Here is a 21280-nt window from a genome sequence, read left to right on the forward strand (position 1 = left end):
GTCGCTGGGAAACACCATCGGACCTCAAGTTCAAGTGGACGGGAGGAAAGAACGGCTATAACAAAGGAGGACGCCGTGCAAGAAGATCAACCCCGAAACTGCGAAGAATGACGGGACAGTGCGGTGGACTGGAAGGGAAGGGCACGGCGAAGCCCCATGGGCAAAGCTGATTTGGACGGGAGGTGGGTAGTACTGTTGTTTATGGACAGACCCACGTTGCACGGCTTTCACCCGGTCATAGTTAATAGTGTTTTGATAGATTTGACAGCAGAAACGAGCGAGAAAATGGAGAGAGAAATCAGTGCCCTTGTTAGATTGTCGTTTGTTTTGATGGTACTTGTGGGAACGGGAACTTCGACAGGGGCCCCGGGGCAGGCTACGTCCAGTCCGTGTAGCCGGAGGGACGTGCCGAGTCCAAGTCCTAGAGTAGGGGGTCCGGGATACCCACCAAACAGAGATAGATCCCCGAACCGGTATGGAAAAGGCGCACACGCCACTTGTTGTCGAGACGTCAACGCGGACGCTCGGGCACTAGATGTCTTCCAAATACGGAAGGTCGTCGGAGTGATGCCCTAGTGATTTGTGTTGAAATTGTCTCTGTTTTTTTTAGGATGGATAGATTGACCCACGGCACGGTTAAGGATTAACGAGTAATGGAAACCCTTTTTGATTTTGGCATGGATATGCAAACTGTTGAAATGTGAAAAGTGATGATTTGGGAATATGATAGTATTAAGTTGAGTTTTTGGCTCCGGAGAGCCGGCAGTCGCAGTCGGTTGTGTGATTGCGTCAAGTTCGCAAGTCCGCTTCCGCCAAATTATGTCAGAGAGAGATATGTTGATGATGTAGTAGTTAGATACCTCAGGTGTACCTCGGGACGGCTGTCCCGGTGCACACCCCGGGCTTCTTGGTGGGTCAGCCCGGCTAGTATTGCGTGTAGGCACCCTAATCGGACTCGTGCAAACTGGCAGGTTGGTTCCCAGGTTGTCAGGGGAGGGGCAGTTGTTCGGCTGGTAGGGCACGCTGGGACGGGCTGAAGGCAGTCGTGATATTGATGTGTAGATTAGAGTGATGTTGTGGCATGGAAGCCAAGGCTGACGGGCGCCCCTTCATGACGTTTGGCTCGCCGCTGCTGCTCATGGGTGGACTCACCAAACCGGTCACCACTCGCCGTACGAAGTTGTGCAATCCAACACCCAAACGGGCGGGTTGCAGGCTGACTACATCGTGGTGGCAGCGTCGGCCAAGCGGGGGTTCGAGGAGTCTGTCCCCTGAGAAGTTTTGAGTAGACGCAGGACGCGTCCGGAAATTCAGTTTTGATGTTGTTTTAGGGAAATTAGGAATGAAGGGAAGGATGATGAGATGGAAAGGTACACTTTGTGACAGTTTTCCTTTCGCGACGCTTGATCTGCTACTTCACTCGCAGTGCTCAGTTGTGTAACCCAAAACCCAAACGGGCGGGATTCAGGCGAAACACGTGGTGGTGACAAGGGCGATCAAGCGGGGATTTCTGTCACATCGCAGTTGATTGGTAGATGAACGCGTGGACCCAGAAAGAAGGGGCGCGTTGGAAATGTTAGGATAAATTGTTGTGATAACCTGAGACGGTTGATGAAGTAGAGTAGAGTTGGTAACGTGATATGTCCGCGGACCCTGAGGCTGAACAAGGTGCCCCGCTGGATGAAATAGGCTAAGGATAGGTTAAAGGTCTACTACGTAGTTTTTTGCGCTCAAATTTGAAATATTCTAGAACTAAGAAATTTCAGATTTACTACCACTTTTTGACACTTTTTGACACTTTTGTGTCATTTTTCATGTTTGCAACGAAAAGGATTAGCCTACAAAACATTCTGCTCTAGGCCCACTGTAACCTGTTGACCTCCCTAGTTAGACCAAGTTGGTTAGACCCTCCTGTTTGTAAAACAGCTTGCCACCGGTAGGTCCCCCGGGGTGGGGTAATCAGTTAGCACATGCATGGCAGACTGCAGATAAAGAACACAATGGAGATCTTCTTCTTTGGAAACACCCATGAGGGTCTGCATGCTCTTTTACGTAAGGCGTAGGCAGCCAATTTTATTTCCCGTAATTCGTAGGGAAAACCATCTTATCTACGTAATTCGTAGCGAGGCGACCAAATTTAGCGTAATTGCCTTCCTTGATTTAGCGTAATACGTAGGGGGTTCTTTTAAATTCAGCGTAAATCGTTGTCGGAACTCCCCATGCAGACCCTCACCCATATCTAATCATTCTAAAATAGCATATAATCATGAACTTATTAGTCTATTTTGTAGGGTATCAACAAGCTGAGGTCAGATTCCCTTCAAAACTGCAAGAAACCTTATACAGAAAACTAACCTACTGTACTCAAAGGAAACTGTCAACTGGCCCCCCACTGGGAAGCCAGGCTGATAAGGAACACCAGCTAGGCAGTGACCAGGCCTGAACCCATCTTTTTGTTGGAAGATCACAATTTTTATAGATGCTTATTTGGTGCAATGATGTTGCAGCGTCTCTCCCTAAATATTGGTATGCAATGCTATAGGGTTGATTGAACTAACAATGTAAAGAAAAAGTAGGAAAAGCTACTTTTTGTTTTGTTCAAATATTACGTAGTAGACCTTTAAGGATTAGAATTAGCTCGGTACAGAAAGTACCGCGAAACGGTTCTCCGACATATGTTGGACAGAAGATGTCAACAGACATGAATCCAGTGTGATGGTTTCATATTGTGTTTGGAGATACCAGAATTCTCTTAAATTGTAACTCGCGACACAGTGTCGTATATGTTGTTTCTCTGCCCAGCCACCTGGCGACAGAGATTGATTTGATAGTACTAGTGATAAGGATAAGTTAGGATGAAAGTTAGTGTGAGAGTATGTGTTAGGTGAATAAGGTAGAAGACCGGGATAGGGCTTGTGTATGCGTGTGTCTGTTTCCATACTGCAGGAACGCCACCCAAAGGCCTGGCCAACCGGACATACCGGCTCCTTCGATTCAGCTCAGCTATACGAGACGTTCCGAGCCAGCGTGGCCAAGACTAAGTTCTCCTACGGCACAAGGCTGGGCACTGGAAGTTCCTTCTACCCACTACAAGGTCCAGAAGCAGACCATCCCGTTGAATTCTCCAAGTCCAACACCAGGCAGGCTGCTGGACTTCATCGACAAGGGAGTGATCAGCATAAAGAAGCTGAAGAACCTGATCCTGGACGAGGCTGACAGTATGTTGGACATGGGCTTGAGTCAGAGATCTGCAGGCTGGTGGAGACAGCTTCCTGGGACATGCCACGCAAGGGTGACAGATAGACCCTGGTGTTCAGCGCGACCTTCCCGGAGGAGACCCAGAAGCTTGCGCAAGACTTCCTGGAGGACTACATCTTTCTGACCACCGGCCGTGTGGGCGGAGCAAGTACCGACGCGGAGAAAATCTCCGACAACCGAGAAACTTAGGCCGGAAACGTGTGCTGGCGTCGACGTGGCGGAGACTAAGAGGAATGCTGATTTCTCGGACAATGACTAGTCTCGTTTGGACGCAGTCGCGACCATGGAAAGACGATGACGTCAATCATGTGATGCAGTCCGGGGACGTCAACAGCCTGCAGCTGTCGTAAGCGATGGGGTTTCGTGGAACATTGATACATCATCATTTCTACTTCTCCCCGCTCCAGTCCTTAGGCGAGACTCATTACGCCACCGAACTTTCCGGTATCGCGTAACCGTTCTACCACCGACACCCTTCCCAGTCTTCCATGGTACCAGTATATCTCCGGAGCTGCCACTAACGTTCGTCGCGGATCGTCAGCTTCACGTCGGTGGAATTCCCCCTGGATGGACATCGTATAGAGACCAACCCCGCCAGAACAGTCGAAACGGGGTATGATCTTGTTCTCGGAGAACTAGTGAGGACGCAGAACCCATGGATTACGAAGCAGAGCGCTGTCCTGACGTAATGAACGCTATTCCTGGGCAGAGGTGCGCGAGGCCTGGAGACGACGAGAGCCAGCCTCCGAAAACGAACTGTGAAACAAAGGACATTCCGCGACGTAGCCAATAGGGTAAGGTTAAGATAGGATAGGGTAAGGTTAAGGTAAGAGTAGGGTAAGGATAGGAAATGTGTAAGTGATATAATGTGTTTTGACAAGCGGTCAATGACCGAGACGAAGTAGTAATGACTAGATTTGTGATGTGATGGTAACAAGCGAAGCGTGCGGTAGTCCTGATAAGGTAATTAGTGGTCGGGTAATCGGGACAGGACGGGTGGCCCCAAGGAGGTTAGATGATAAAGTTGTGGCCGGAGAACCCCCGCCAAGCTCTCGGGAACCCTGGGAGAAGGCCACCGAGGTGGTTGTACACAGCACCCGTTGTTGTGTGTGCGGTGCGTTGTTATTATATCGAGTCGGTACCACCTTGGATAGAAACGGTTACACTTGCGGTTTGATGCAGTCCCAGTTTCTGATGAAGAATGTACTTTGTACTCGGGGCTCCCTTACGCAAAATTATTGTAATGAAGTAAATGAGTAGTTACTGTATTCAGAACTCTCGATTGCTACCTATGGCCGCATCCGTAGCCGTTGGGAGTGCTAGCAACGATAGGGCGGGGAATGGTTGTCTCCCGACCGCTGTACGTGGTCTAGCCGCTCACCGGGAGGGATAGCTGCTGTAGTAAGGTTCTCCATTGGTCCCTATGTCGGCGACCGTAACCGTTAGGGGTCCTCCAGTTAGTTACCCCTTAGGAATTGCAGCACTTGATGTTCTTCCGCCCCTGGTAGATAGTTGAGAGGCGAAAGTGATAACGATAAGTTGAGGACTTTAATAGCCGCGAAGTATCAGCTCCCATTCGAATCGTCGAAAGTAGCCATCTCGGGGTCACTGAACCCTAGCCCCAGCGGAAAAGTAGTTGAGTTTGATGTCAACTTTGAATTTTCACGTGGCGGTAGTTTAAGTCGCCACAGGGCAAAGAGTGTCGACAAGAAATTGCGGGAGTAATAGTGTAGTCCGTGTTTCCGTAGTGCTGTAGCCCTCCGCAATTTGCCAGTCGGAGATTTCGTGAACAGTGGCTGCTGTTATTATCCGTTATTGTTTGTTCTCCTTGTACCTTCTGTCTGGTGTACCTTGGTAATCGGTACCCATTCAGTCCCCAAGGGTACTGTCCACTGCGCCAGGGACGGCGCAGGATTTAAGTTGGGGGGTGTAAACGGGGCCAGCCCGTTTAGACTAAGATGTTTGGTATCCTAGGCTAGAGTGACAGCAATTAGTTAATGTGCCTAGCGACGGCCGGGTCCTCTCTGTTCTCTGATACCCCACCGTCAGCTGGCCGGGAAAGGCCCACAGTGGGAGATCAGGTAACCACTGCAATTAAGCTAGTCGGCAGAGGTCAAGTACCAGGTTAATAGGATCGGGAGTAAGAAACTTTGTAAATAAGACAAACGCACGCAGAACTTGTTACCAAAAGTGTTAGGATAACTATTGGATGTTGACTATGTGACCGACGTTGTTGACTAATACTAGTAGTAGTGTTAGTCTCGACTTTGACTTAAGATGGCCCAACATTGTAACTCGACCGGAGCCGTTTGATTGACACCTTCGCCTGGGATCCCACGTCCGATTTCTCGGTCACTGTGAATGGAATGTACAGAGTCCCGGACCGGCTGGAAGATGAGTTGATGTATAGCTTAGTAACCACGCCGGATCCCTAGTTACCGATCGATGATGTAACCGACATAGAAAACTCCAATGTTAGCGAAACTACGGGACGTTTCCCGTTTGAAACATGACAGAATTGTTGTGAGAAGTTGTACTCATAGCTTAGGATAACAATGGCGACTGACAGAAGTCGGATTCGAATGTTAATAAGATTTCTTTGTGATGTACGGTGTTCTAGAGTGTCAGAATACCTGTTGCTCCTTCCCTCTCTCAGAGTTGGTACAGTCCATAAAGTTTGACAGCTGCATTCGAACTTGCATTATAAAGTTTTGGCCGGTTGTGCCCAAAGCAGTTCCAAGGGGGTGAGTAGCCCGAGGGCTGACCGAGGCATAAGTTCACGACCCCTCCGGTCTGACCCTCAGGTGAAGCCTCCGAGGAGCTTTTTAATATGAAATTTACTGGTTTTCTTACGCTTTGCCATTCAATGTCACTTGAGTTCCGGACTTTTGAGAAGTTATTAGTCCACATTTACATGTTTCCTGGGCCAATCAGATTCCAAAGATTCGCATAAGATTAGCCGTATTTGGTCTTGGCCCAACCCAAAATTTAGAAGATAAAAAGGAGACACTCGATTCGGAGAGTGCAGTTTCGTGCCGTGGCAGTTTCGTGCCGTAGCAGTCGTTTCGTGCCGAGAAAGGTAGCGGCCTCGGGCCGTGGCAGTTTTGCCACGTGCTGAAAGAAGTTGTGGAAAGATCTGGAAAGTTTGGACTTCAGTGACAGAAAGTAGGATCTGGACTTTGCCAACTGAGAGCGAAGAGTACTGCTGATTGTTACCAGCGACGGCCATCACCCGTTGAGTTGTGAATAAAGTCGATCTCGAGAGAACTTGAACTTCGCCTTGCCTCAATCACTTCGGACATCATAGCAGGGTCCAAGCTAAGTCTTGGCACTCTCACACCTGCACCTGCTTGATAATTATTAAACCGTATGCCCTACTTGAATAAAAAAGTTCACTGCAATAATAAATGTACCCACATCACAAGGAGCTTATACTTTTTTAAACTTACACCTAGTTATCGTACTGAAAATTGTTAATGACATTACATGAAGTCATTCAACAATTTTCAGTCATGATGAAAATTTTCTGAATGGAAGGTGTGATTATTGTCATTTTCTGAAAAATAGAAGCAAGCTCTGTTTTTACCTGGAATCAATTCACAATACCAGTCCACTTTGGGGGATAATGTACTGTTAAGAGGATGTTCCATTTTTGCGCAGGGGTGATGGCTGAAATATGCTGTATTTGCTCTTAAGCAAATGTCGGCCTTTCTAGTTTCATAACCTTTTCAGTTTAGTCTTCATATAGCCACGGCACAACAATTATCCTGGGTTCCATCCTTCGCAGTTATCGGCGGCGCTTGATCACTATGGCTTCCTTAGGCCGCACTGATTTTATTTGTTGATTCTCGGATTCGCCTGTCCATTTCTTTTTTTTTAAAGGCCTGAGAAAAAAATAATATCACAAACCTGTAAATATTATCATTCAGCTAGACCCACATACACGTAATTTTAGTCCCAAAAGCATGCATTTTAATTCATCAGTAACAAATCAAAGGAATGGACTCATTGCATAAAACATGCCACTAAACTCATCAGGCTTTTTTCTTTATTCATGTGTTATTTTAGCCGTATATCTTCATCCCAGACCTTTAGGAAAAGACCTGTCGGTCCAATTTTCTCAGAAAAAATTCCGAGAAGCATGTATAAATTTGGGGTGGCCTTACCAACCTACAAGTAGCCTGGTCACCATTCTCTTCTGGTTGGCTTAGGGGTGTCTTTTCCAGTCCGTTCTGCTAAACAAAGGCCTATTTCTGTTATCATTAGCCTGTGTTTTTAAATTTTAGTGAAATCGTGACCTTCTCCTTTCATAATTTTTTTTTCGACCGGCCTTCTCACCAAGGCCGGTCGACAAAAAAATATGAAAGGAAAAGGTCACGATTTTTCCCACCAACCTCTGCTTGGGGAGTAGGTTTTCGGGCTAAGATGCAATTGAATGATCCACGTAAAAATTCCTAGGCGTGCGCCAATGGACTGGGCGGGCAAACAGCACTCCTCGCACCGTAAAGATAGCGAGGAGCTCTCGGTGGTATCGTGCCCATTCTACTTACCAGTATTCTGTACACTATATAATATAGTAAAACCTGGTAAAAGAAAGGCTCGTACCAATCCTTTGACGAAGGTTGCCCCCCCCCCCCCCAAAAAAAAACCCACATGAAATACAATGTAGTAACGTTAGCTGCCTAAAGTAAGATCTACTTTAATATAGCTACTACAAAAGTACAGCACTACATCGATTTTTTTTACGAACTATTCATTATAAACGATTGGCTTGATTGTTCCAGTCAGGCTTCATATCCCCTACAGTCAGTCCTCCATTCGTCCGGACAACTTCAGGGTACGGTGCTGAGTTCAGAAGTGCACAGGCGTATTGTCGGTGGAAATATGAAGTGAACTCGTCTGAACTGTTTGGTGCCACGGTCGGATGAGTTTACCCACTTGACGCGGCCAGTTTCCTGTTTCTCAAGCACCTGCTGACTCCAGTCCGCCCGCCTGGAGCAGAAACGGTCCACTTGAGACAAGGTCCTTGCACATCACGCATACTCTCAGTCCTGAAAACACTCCCTCCAAAGCGACCTCAGACAGTCGGAAAATACGAGAGTTTTCACCGCGATGTAAACGACTGTGCCTGGTGTTTCAGTAAGGTCAGTTACCCAGACGCAGGCTGGCGGAACGGTGATTATCTCGACATCATTAAGTCAACAAAAGCTATAAAGTCAACATGCCGCTGCTCACGAGTACTTAGAGTCCTTGTGAGCCCGCCCCGGCGGCGCCGGCAAGCATTTAACTGTTAATTAGAGCTACTCTACGTAACGCCCTAAGCTCCGCCCCTGCTATTTTATGCCGGGGGCAGCCAGAGATGATCCCCCCACAAGATTTAATTAGGGTCTCGGCAAACGTCAGCGACGGTGTACAGCAGACACATTTTGTACACAGACGGTGAGAAGACAGTACGTTGTTTTTAGCTCGCTGAGGCTTCGGTACGGGGGAGTTTGGAGTGTACCTTGGCCAGTAAAAACACTACTGATCGCCGCACAGGAAGACCAGTTTAACAGGGTAGCTGAGTCAGTCGGCACGCAACATTCTGTCCGAGATTACTATCTCGTGGCCAATCTACTACCAACATGGAGACCGGCCGTTGCCTTGTTGGGACCAAGGCAAGCTTGCTGTCGCCATTTTTCCTCGCCAGCCTGTTGGTTGCTGTTGTGAAAGGTACGTCGTGTTATACTATGCTGTGTTGCTGTGTTGTGTTGTCTTAGTGTAAACTAATCTCTGCTTGTTCACCGTAAAATTGTGATTTTATGACCCAGCAGGCACCGTCGACGTGTTTGTAAGCCAACCGTACACAGGCATGATAAATGTAGAACAGATTATGCTCGAACTTGGCCAGGTTTGTAGAGGGAAGACTATTTGGGGTTTGGTTTGTAGGTTAGTCCCTCGTATCAGGACTTTTGTGGTGCTTTTCCTGTGTGCCGAAGCCCTGAACACCGCGGTATGAATAAGTGCTCGTTGTCTGTAAGCCGATCGGCCAAGTTGGCGATAAGAGTCCTGGTCGGGAGGCTCTAACAAAAGGCAGACCCCAAACACTCCACTGCAGCGTATCGCGTTCGCTTACCGCATACCTTAGTTAGTCTGGTTTCTTTCTGACTATATACTGGCGTGTGAGTCTCCAGCAAATTCATGTCGCTAGAGGCTTCGGCTCGGGACCTGTACCCGGTGTATGCCAAGACGGGAGAAGGAAGGGAGAAGGGGGAGGGGGTCTGGCATGACAAAACTCACTACACCTACAGGAAGAAGTTATGAAAGGTGTTTTTGGAACAGAGTCAAAACACACGAAGCTTCAAAACAAACCCGATTATGCCTAATAGATCTGTACCACCGACTTGCAACATGGCACAAGCTATCCTGCATGACCCACCGAGATATAGAATTGACAGCAACACTGCGTTCGACCTACAGGCCATACAACTATTTGTACCTCCAATCCTATTCTCCAAGCAGAAGTGGGGGATCTTGTAGATCATAGAAGGGGGCGCGATTTCTTACGGCCGCCCTCCCTTCACATATCTCTCCGCTACCCTCCCCACGCAAAACCTCTGCTTGGAAAATCCTCGCAATGTCGTCATTTTAAAAAGGGGAGAGGCTATCATTTTAATAACAGTATACTCCTGTCAATATATAATATAGAGTTTTGCTCTGTTGACACTCGGCCGAGAGCTTCTATCAACAAACTTTTGGTACAGTTGACAGGGTTTTTCTTGTACTATTGTCAGGGTGTTCCTGTGAAAATGATTTGCACTTTTAACGCAATGTTCCTGTCAACAAGAGTATTTTTGTACTGTTGACAATATGTTCCTGTCAATAAGAATTTACCTGGCACTATTGACAGGATGTCAATGATCCTAACAGCCCTAAATTTAACTCCTTTAATATAAACCTTAACCCTAAGAATGAGTTTGTAAGTTGGTGCAAAAAAAAAATACTTATCTACAATTATGTTTCTTAGCAAGATTAGTTAAAACTATTTCAATTCTAATTTACTACTTGAATGGCTGTTCAAAAGAGGCCGCCGTTTTAAACTGAGCCTGAAAAAAGACCCATGTGTAAGCTGTAATTGTTTTTCAGACCTTAATCTCATGTGAAGGACCCCCCCCCCTCCCCCCCAAAAAAAGAAAACGCAACATACATTAAGCATATACATATACTTCTCAATGTACCGATGTACGCTATGTACCGGATCAACAATATGAACAATAACAAAAACAATTAAGGGGCAACAAGAAGGCACCTTCTTGGTGAAAACAATAGGACCTTCCAATCAAAAAGAAGTTTACATCAAGTAAATATTTCAATTAATTCGCCTAGGTATGATCAGTAAGTTTGCTGCCTCGCCTAGAAATAAAGTACACAACTCAAGTTTTGGGCAAAGTTATAAAGCATGCAGCCTTTCATGGATGTCTACCAAAATTGAATAATTGTGATAAATTGGCAAAAAAAATGGCATGCCCCGGAACCTGTTGATATTGAATAAAAAATATGGATAATTGAGCTGCGACCTGAGATGTGCGGGTCAACTTCAGTTGGAAAGTAATGACCACAATGATAAAGAATATCGATAGTGGATATTGATAAAAGACTTCATATTGTGTAAGTATGCCCCGAAATTACATGTGTTTACCTTTTTACCGAGGCCGCGAACTTATGGTCACCCTTCGCCTTCGCACAGGGCTCCGTATTGTAACAAACTTTGACGGACTCTTCTACGTGCCAAAAGCCTCATACCCAAATCATACCACTTCGTTCATAGCAAATACAACATGTATGTCATTTCCCCCCACCAATAATTTGTTGTTTATGTGTTTTTTTACAAAATTGAAGGTGTGTAAATAGACACGGGTCAGTGATCAGCGATGTAACGTACCCAGCTAAATACCGTGCTTGCCACATGATGACAGTATGATTACGGTGAATGCAGCTAGTTTTCGTCGCCCGTACGTTCCTTCCCGATGTACAGGTAGACACATTAGGGACTGCCTCAGGCGCACTGGGCGGGACCCTGCCTGTCTGCCGCCGGTACGCCGATAAGGATCACTCGGCTCCAGCCAAGGAGACAACAGACAATGAAAACAAAGACGAACGAATACCTTTTAGTGGAGGTAAAAAAAGACATGTCTATGATATTTCTGGTCATCTGTTTCGCATCTATGGCTATATAATGTACAAGGCCGCCATTTGGCGTCCTGTCCATCTGCACAGCCGTAAATGTTGACCTTAAAAATGTGAGTCAGGACCAGACCCTGTAGACCACCGGCACCCTCCCAAGAACTGTCGGGCCCCTTTACGATCCAGCCCGACGACTTCCTCTAGCTTATCCTCCAGCGAGCACACGGGTGGGGCGCAGGATGTTGAGGGGCTGGTTAGTTAATTGAATTTAGATAATGAAGTCTTTACTATTCATCAAAATAGCAAAGTCTAATGTTACGAACAAATATAGTTGCTTTACGTTGTCCGGCTGTATTGCGTACTGTAAACAGCCACTTTCTTGTACATCTTTGTTTAAATCAATTTCCCAACCATTTTAGTGTTTTATCCCCCTTTCATTCGGTGTATATTTAGACATTCTTCTCTCAGTCTTAGCTTTCCTCTAGTAGCTCTGAAGTTTCAGAACAGTATCTTTCACTTGAAATCGTCATAGGTTATGTTCAAAAAGCGTTCGATCCCAGAATGAGAAATGAATGTTTTAGTCTACTCATCATAGGTTATGTTGAAAAAGCGTTCGATCCCAGAATGAGAAATGACTGTTTTAGTCTAATCAGTGACCAGGCCAGACGAGTGTTGGCGGGAAGGAGGGGAGTAATCCTATTAAACAGCTCAATCGGTTTACAGTGGAGTCTCTGTCCAAACAGTCTCCGTTCGCGTCTCATTGTAACTGTCGTCTGGCGGGTTTGTTAGTGTTACTGCTTTGTAAGTTTTTAGATCATCATTACGGCAGTGAAGTTGGTTGCATGGACTTATTCTACTGGTTAGAACTTTAATACATATTCTTGCCAATATTGGCGAAGATGTTGGCTTTACCTTTGAAAAAAGCTATATTTTGGCGTATGGTGGAAAGTAGACAGCTCAAACTATTTGTGGAAAATCAGGATATTTCGTAGGTGGGTAGGTGTTATGGACGTCAGTGTCGAGAGACAAACGTCAAGTTCGATAATGGGCCTCGCGGCGGCTTCCTATGGTGCTGCGGGAGACTTTTGATGTTTTGGCGATTCACCTGTGCCAGGTTTCGAAACCGGCTGCCGTGTTTATCAGTTAGTATGGGAAACCAACTTGATAACCTGTCGTTAGAAATCAAGAACTGGAAGTATGATTTGTAAGATTCGATGTTCAATAACTACAGAAAGGTTTATATTTTGCACAAACGCTTATATTCATATCGGTGACGTAAAAGAAAGGAAAATAGCATGAGTGAAGAAATTCCAGATGTGATTCCATAATTTGACAGTTGGATGATGTAGACTTAAGTCTAGTGGCTTTTCGGGATATTTATAACCAGATTGATGTGAAATAGAGTTTTGTCTTAGAGTGTCTACAAAGGTGTTAATGGTGTCAAATGCATCTGAGAGATTGTCTTTAATAGATAAGAACTTGTCTCGACTCTCGACATAGTTTTTTCGTTGCAACCCCAGTGTCTTTGTACATCTATCTCCTGTTGTTCAAAGGAGTGTCTAAACCAGTGTATTGCATTTGTGCACAAAACTGTTATACTTATGTTACTCTAACATCGATACTAACTAGCAAGTCATGATTGGACACATCTAGCAGTTTTCTTTGGAACTGCAGGGGGCGTTTCAGTTACAGATTTTGAAACAGGACAAGTCAGAAAAAGAATTTGTAAGGATTAAACTTTTCCCCTATTTGACCTGCAACTTTTTTGAAGGCCAGGGTATATCAGTTATACAAATAACTTAATAAGAACTTCATCTGCGCAATTATGAGATCAATTTATTTTCAAAATGTACTGATGAAAGGAACTTCATATTCAGTACATGGTTCAAAATGAACCTGATTTGTTGTATATTTCCATTGTCCAGTGGGAGTCTGTTAGCCTGAGTGCCATGCTTTGCGTCTTTCTACCAAGCCTATCAAGTACTGGGGTCCGGCTCCGGCACATCCGGCCTGTTTAGGTTCTGCTTTACAGCACTATCAAGTATGTGTGGGGTGGGTGGGGGACCAGTCAAACTCTGGAAACCTGCTCTAGACATGGCACTGAGCAGAACCTTACATCGACTGGTTTCTTCCTAGTCCTGACCTCAACTCAGAGCTAGCCTCCGTTGCAGTCTTCGAACGGGGCTGGTTTTTATTTTAGGGGACGTTGGTTCGCGATTTTCAACTTCAGCTAGGTTCTCTTTTGCCTTCCTCGGCAAACTCCCTTTCCCGGCACAAGAGAAGATAGTCAACGTTGAAAATCGCGAACCAACGACCCCCCCCCCCCACTCCCACCCCTAGAAATCTAAAAACCAGCCCCGTTCAAAGACTGCAACGGAGGTTAACATCGACAGGCTTTCTACTAGTCCTCAACTCCGAGCCAACTATTAAGATCTGGCATAGGATAAATGGCCATGGTAAAACATGCCTACTTTACATATCAATTAAAACAGGTAGCACTGGCGCCCTCTCCATTCTAAAGGAATCGGGCCATTGTTTGCCAGCCAGCGCGCGGCGACTACTCAAGAAACAATGGGCCGGTGGGTAAACTGGCGGCGCCACTCGCTATCTCAGCCGATAGCGAAGTTACTCACTGGTCGGGCCAAGGAGGGCTGAGGGGCAGTGGTGGTACACACAGGAATTACAGACAAGTGCCCAGTTTTGTCTGCACTCAACACGGTGTTGTGGTGGCCACCAGGCAACCTGAAAACTACTCTCTCCTCACTGCAAGCAAGGGGGTCTATCTCTTGTCAAAATCAGAAACAGGTTAAAAGATATGGCTTGAAAAAACAGACGGAATCTTGCCATCGCTCACTAAACGTTTGCTATCCATGTATATAAAGATCTAAAAAAATGGTGGCAAAAAAAAAAAACCTTTCCAAACACAGGGTCATGTAATAAAAAAATAACTCTTAAAATATATAGTTTTATCGGTGGCCATGACTCCAATGGGATATTTACAGTCATGCTACTAACCAAACAAGACCAAAGTGTTGCCGGGTTTTATCTGGGTTTAAAACCTCATTAGCATCAACTCAAACAGACAGACAGAATTATGTAAATGATGCACTTATTTGCATAAATTATATCCACTCATGTTTTGTCCACCCTGCATTGCTCGTGTCACATGCATGGAATTCCCGTGTTAAATTGAAAATACTGGAATTACAAGATTTCCTCGTTAATTATGCAAAATTAGGCATCCCGACTATTGAAATGAGGTCATATGAAAATCTACACGTTTGTTTTGGATTTATCTTCAGAGGAAAACGACTTTGCCGTTTCTAGTTTGAAAATGGTAAATGGGAAACATAATCTTAAACCGGAAATGATTCCAATACGTAGCCAGAAACAGTATGTGATAATCAGTATACAAAACGGTAGAGTATAGTAGAGTATTGAATAGAAACTTCTAGCTTACTTCGCATAATACAATGTACTAATAGAACGTGAAACTATTATTGTAGATTTGGAGTATGTACTTGACAATACCAATACTACAAACTGCTATTCTTTGTTCCCCAAAGTTCTGTAAATGCCGCCGTAAGTTTGCATAGAATGTTGCCACGATACGTAAATATTTATCATACTCATGTATGTATGTATCATACTTCAACATAACAAATATTGCGTAAGACTAAAGAACCTACCTAGGTGGTAGAAGTTAATCGTTAGAAATATTGCTGTGTCACAATGTGACTTTTGTAAACACGGTTGTCAAAATTTGGGGTCAAATCCGTCATTTGACACCAACGTTTGTATTTAAAAGGGCACGTTTACTTCTGGCTTGAGACGAGAGATAAAGAACTTAAGTAATAACAACGATCAAGCTACAATCTCATCCTACATTTGAAACTGATCTAATTTTAGAGAAATTTTGTTCATCAATTCCAAATAAATCTAACTAACATCAATAGTCGTCGATGAAGATTAGACATCCAGGTAATAAGATATGCCAAAAAGCAGTTACTCAAGCAACTGGGTATGATTTTGAAACATCAATATTGACAAGTAAAGTGTTAGTTCAAGTTGCTTAGAATGCAAATGTCAATATAATGATATACCAGCCCGTCGAAAACGATCCCAAACAAGGGTTGAAGATGAACTCCACTTTCTATCGACATGACTAGCTACAGCCTCCATTGCAGTCTTCGAACGGGGCTGTTTTTTGTTGGGGTGGGGGGCGTTTGTTCGCAATTTTCAACGTTGGCTAGGTTCTCTTGTGCCGAAGAAGGGAGTTTGCCGAGGAAGGGAGTTACATGTCCCACTTATATTGAAGTGACTCAGAGAAAAGCCAGTCGGGCTCCCCATGGCCCATCGGAACCATCACAACATGGAGGTAAAATTAGACATAACGAGGGCCAAATGTCTGAGAGGCTTTCTGTTCGCCACCTTTTCTTTATATAAACTTGACCTTGGAAGTCCCATATCTCATCCGAGAGAGAAAATGCTGCGTAGTTAAGGTGGACTACTACAGCACGTCTTCATTTAAATTGGCTCGGGTCCTTTGGCGTCTTGAACCGCGGAAGTGAGAAGTGTACATACTCGGACAGACGTTTGGATACCGTATTAGCGTCCTTACATCAATTGTCGCCAATTAAGATGACGGATTGTAGAGTCTGGTGGAGCCGCCAGGCGCCTACCCGCCAAGTCCCGGTATGTATGGGCGGAATTCGGGGCCACAGGAATTTCTGCACACAGTCACGTCATACATTTGGCCAGTATCAGGGCTCGTCTCTGTGCTTTGATACAGGCGGCGGACTGTGTACTAAGGACGGGCCTGCGAACTTTCAAGTTAACAAGGCAGAAAAATCGAAAATGTCTCACTCACCAATTAGGGCGTGCCGTTTCTTTCAGTAAAATACGCGCCTTTAATGTATGAAAATCCAATAAAAACAGTATTTTTCTTGTACTGCAAGTATATATGATCTTCCGTAAATACTGTATCTGACCATTGAAACTTGCAATTTGCCATTATCCGCAAGAGGCCGCCCTGTTCGTGCAACACCTCACCACAGCACACTCAGGACAAAACAACGTACATGTACCGTACAACAACGTACAAATCAACGTACGGAAACTTTCCCGCCTAATTCTGTCAGTAACAATCTTTCGTCTCAAATCCTTTTATATCAGGAGGAATTAATTACAAAGAATTTATGAACAGCCTTTTTGAGCCGAACTATTTTTGTAAGACCATCTCTTTGAGTTTTAGCACATCAGCAGTTGATATTTTCCAATAGATGATTCATCATTTAATACATAATCGTCATAATCAGCTGACCTGTTGTAGAATTCCACTTGTGGTGGAGTACGCGACGTTCGTTTAGGAAAACAATACTGAAAATGAACTTAAAGTTCGAGGGGATTTACTTTCGCGGTAGAGGGAAAATGGAGTGTTCGCGGTGGTTTTAAGTTTGCGGTAGCACCATAGACTGTAGTCAAACACTATAATGGAAAAATGCTCGCGGTGCTTTTCAGTTCACGGTGAAGTGACCACCGCGAAAATATGAACATTACCATGCATAGATTATGTAAATGTGATAGTGATTTGTGTGAGATGTTTTTCTTGTATGATATGAATGGTTCCACTTTCTATGTCCCTCCTCAGCTGAAATCCGCTGTTACTGCAACACGCCGACCTGTGTGACGACTGGGTACATGTGTAAGTCCGAGCTGGGGATCTGTTACTCCGATCTGGTGGGAGACTACCGGAAACACTCTCCGCCCGAACACGGCTGCATCGACCACCGACCGGAGTCCAGAAGTCCGGCGCTCTGTCCGGACGGTCCAGCCGATGGACACAGCAGGGACTGGCCGCTGGTTCAGTGTTGTAGAGAGGACATGTGCAACTATAACGACTTACCCGGGATGACGTTTCAGACTAGCAGTGATAGAACAGGTACAGACGAATTCTCCAACGCAAAGTTCATCTAATCTCCAAGCAGATCCTACGGTAGCATAAGATAGTATCAAAAATTGGCAGAGGATGGAAGCCGGCTTGGACTTAGGTCACATTTCCAAACCGGGGCCCGACCGGGCAGCTTTTGGGAGCGAAAAGAATGATATAAAATGCATCATAATACACAAAATGTCGAAATAAGATTCATGGACATGATTTGTGTATATTTCTAGGTATACATCAGGTATACATTGTTATTTTTCGTTTCTTAAAACATCCCGGCCGGGCCCCGGTTTTGAAATGTGACCTTAGCCTTACGTGTGTGTTTCGCTACAAGGCAAATGTACACCTCTTGGCTGACTACACTCCTTGGCCAGTTTGGTACTATCTCATGCTAACGTAGGATCTGCTTGGAGATTAGAATCCAACGGCAGACCGCCTGTTGTACAACAGAGTAGTACAGAGGGTGAAACAAGATACCAGATAGTATTCTAGGGTCAACATCTAACCTCGTATGGTCGAACTAGATGTCGTGCTAGATTAACGACTGAAGTTTCGCTGATGACAGAAATATGCGAAAGATTTCTTTCTAAAAGTGTTTTTAAGAGACAGTATTCATAAATCGGTTATCGATAACCACGCGGCTTTGTTGAACTGTTGAACAACATACCGTTATTTCGGAATAGATTACAATGAACAGGTACGACGTAGCTTATTTAATATGCCCGTATAAGTGAAACATTATTGACACACGATAAAAATTATTGATTTTTCTACAGCACTCTGTAACTTGTTGCTATGAATATTTTGAAGACACCCATGTATGATTCTGTAGTTTTCTGACTCATAATTTTGATATTTTGTCTCCCAGATCACGAAAGACGGAGCGACTGGTCACCTGTTGGTCCTGATGAACTACCGAGTAGCAGCGCCATCTGGTTCCGAGCGGCTGTCATTGCAGTTCCCATCACCGGCGCCGTCATCCTGTCATTTCTAGTCTTCGTTGCGATACGGATGCTGAGGAACGAGGACAAAAGACACAGAAAAAGACACCAAATACTCTCCGCATTGCACCGCGGTTACCCCTACTCACAGAAGACTTTTATTTCTGTGCGGACTAGAGACGTCGAAAACGAGTTGACATCAACACCATCAAACTCTGTGGCAGACGACAGTCCGTTGTCGACAAGTGAGACTAAAAAAGACATTTGCACCAGTCATAGCAACGTTACGTTAGTGCACTGGGAAAAGTGTGACGTCACAGAAAGCATTGACGTCATTTGATTGACAGTACAGAACGGAGCTAGAGTGGGGGTGGTGGTCACGTGACCGGACAGCTGGTACTGTCTGCCAACATATTAAATATGTCTATTCATAACATAGCGATTTCACAAGCAATAACAATATTGTGATGCGTTGCTATCGTCAGGGAGGCCATCTTATGTATAACAGCTCCTACACTTCAACACTCGCACTGAAGTCGACTTTTGAGTGTTGATCGTGATTTAAAGAATGTGGGGCGCACAGAGATGATATTGTATAGGGCTTTTTGATACTGCCAAAACAGTTTGTTTGTTCGAATTATATTTATATTGCCATGCTACGTGGAATTGAAAAAGATGTGTACATTATGAAATAAAGAAACAGAATAAAACAATATGTCAGGCCAAAAGCGTCAATATATGAGTAACAGTTTATTTCACACTTGTCCATATATCAAGTCCGTATGAGTTATGTGTTAAATTACGTCTATACGCAGCCATAAATAGCACATTTTTTATACAGTTAAGTATATTGGACATAAAGCAAGACCATAGCATATCCGGGATAAACAATTAAAAAGCGAAAGAGTATTTGGGGAAGGACAACCTCAAGCCAACCATTCACACTTACGCCACATCTTCAGAAAAGACACTGGAGCTGTATCGGAACTTTATTCGAATCGACACACATGTTTATCAAGAAGCGGAAGTTTTGCTGCAGACGCAGGGTCAGCCGCCAGGAGACACATGGTCGACCTTGACCTTCGTCTTCATCCAACACCCATTGAGATATCAAATGTTATCACAATATTTAAAAGTTATGCTAAATACAAATGTATCCAGAAACACACAGACACACACACACACACAAACGAAAAGACAACAAAACAAAAGCACAACAAAAATTCCACCTCCATTTTCATTAACTAAATCGCGGCCCACCGTACATTGTGGCCTACTAGCGGAGAGGGGACCAACTACAACCCAGGACAGCGGAGTTTGCGCTACACCACGGAATTTTGTTTCAAATTTCTTTTGTCAAATTTCTTGCAATATTGCGATTTTCACGCTGAAACTTCAAGCGTTCACTATTTCGTCATTTGAAATAGTGCTAAACTTAATTATTGCTTAATGACTTGCATAGACGTTTGTTTTAGTCAACAGACAAAAAGAAGAAATATACAAACAAAAAGATAACCTCGACGCCTTTTGGGACATTAGACCTAAACATCTTCGGTTTCGCGTGCAACTCCCTGTGACTCTGTAGTGAGGCGTGTCTAGCATATGGAACAAGGTCATCAGGGCAGAAATCCAACCTTGACCTTTGTCTCCCCAACCCAGACGGACACAAACACGCACGCAGACAGGCAGAAACAATGAAAAAATTCCTTCGTTTACGGAGATTTTGAAAATCCAATCATGGAAAATTCAGACAGCTGCATGAGGGGTAAAGATGGGCTCACACGTTCGTATACTAGTAATTTCAAGTGCGTACATTTAACGCCACCTAGCGTACCGCGCATGCATATCACGGAGCGGATATTAGGAGCCACAGCGGAACTCAACAATCCAGAGGCTCCCGATACGGAGAAATAAAAGAAAATGTACTTCTGCTAAATGAACAACAACGATACCTACGTATCTTTTATCTTAACTTTCACCAAGAAAGTTATGTTGTCGTGCGCGCGTGTGTATGTGTGTGCGTGCGTGTGTGTGTGTGTGTATGTATGTGTGCGCGTGAGTGAGTATATGTGTGTGTTTATGTGTGTGTGCGTTTGTGTGTGTGTGTTTGTGTGCGTCTGTGTGTGTGTTTGTGTGTGTATGTGTGCGTTTGTGTGTATGTGTGTGTGTCTGTGTGTGTGCGCGCGTGTGCGTGTGTGTGTGTGCGTAATATTTGACCTGTAGTTAACATTGGTGAAGACCGATAAATTGTATTCAAATTAGGTAGTTTCTGGAACTTGATTTACATAATCAACGAGAATATTTGTATTCGATTTTGAAAAGTGATAGGAACTTCATACTCAGTACATGCGACTACTTTTGATTTATTAATTGACACAACAAAAGCACAGCGACTTTCGTAAGGTGCGCTACAACTAACAGCCATGACCATAATACCGCCAATAATGATAATACCTCCAAATAAAAGAAAGATGAGTGTAAGGAGATCTACTTGTGCAGGAACAGTAATTTGTGATATGCACACTTCAGACATTCAGGTGTTCAGCACATCTTTAAAAAGCCTTCGATAACGATGCATTCAAATGACAATGACAATGACAATGACAATGACAATGATCTTTATTTGCATGACCTTGCCCATATGGGCTAAATGCAGTAGTTACATAAAACGTTGCTGTAAAGAATCTTTACAGTGTCAGTGGGAGAGACAGAACAACTAAGGCTATGCCACACTATAAGTACATCTATCGTTTACAAAATAGTCAAATATGTAATGCTATACTATTCTACAATTTACATGTCTCTTTTCTCTTCTTGAAACAAGTGCATATGAATTCACAGAGTTTTTGCAGTACAATGTTGTCAGATGATTTCATTATGTATACAAAAAGCTCATCTTTTACTAACTGTTTAGCTCGTGTATCAAAATTCAGGGCATTAATAAAAGAATTACGTATATCACTATATAACTCAC

At 44.3% G+C, this 21280-nt stretch overlaps 1 protein-coding gene and 1 pseudogene across 1 annotated transcript; both read left to right on the forward strand.

The window, feature by feature from the left end:
* The first annotated feature begins 1081 nt into the window (after positions 1-1081).
* On the forward strand, positions 1082-3767 carry LOC118424196 (annotated as a pseudogene).
* Positions 3768-8528: 4761 nt separating this feature from the next.
* Positions 8529-19021, forward strand: LOC118424403 (BMP and activin membrane-bound inhibitor homolog). Its single transcript, XM_035832957.1, has 3 exons — positions 8529-8970; positions 17072-17362; positions 18234-19021. The coding sequence occupies exons 1-3, from the start codon at positions 8883-8885 to the stop codon at positions 18644-18646; spliced, it is 792 nt and encodes a 263-aa protein (XP_035688850.1). The 5' UTR covers positions 8529-8882; the 3' UTR covers positions 18647-19021.
* The last annotated feature ends 2259 nt before the right edge of the window (positions 19022-21280 follow it).

The sequence above is a fragment of the Branchiostoma floridae genome, chromosome 10, assembly GCF_000003815.2.
Source record: "Branchiostoma floridae strain S238N-H82 chromosome 10, Bfl_VNyyK, whole genome shotgun sequence".
Taxonomy (NCBI): Eukaryota; Metazoa; Chordata; class Leptocardii; order Amphioxiformes; family Branchiostomatidae; genus Branchiostoma; species Branchiostoma floridae.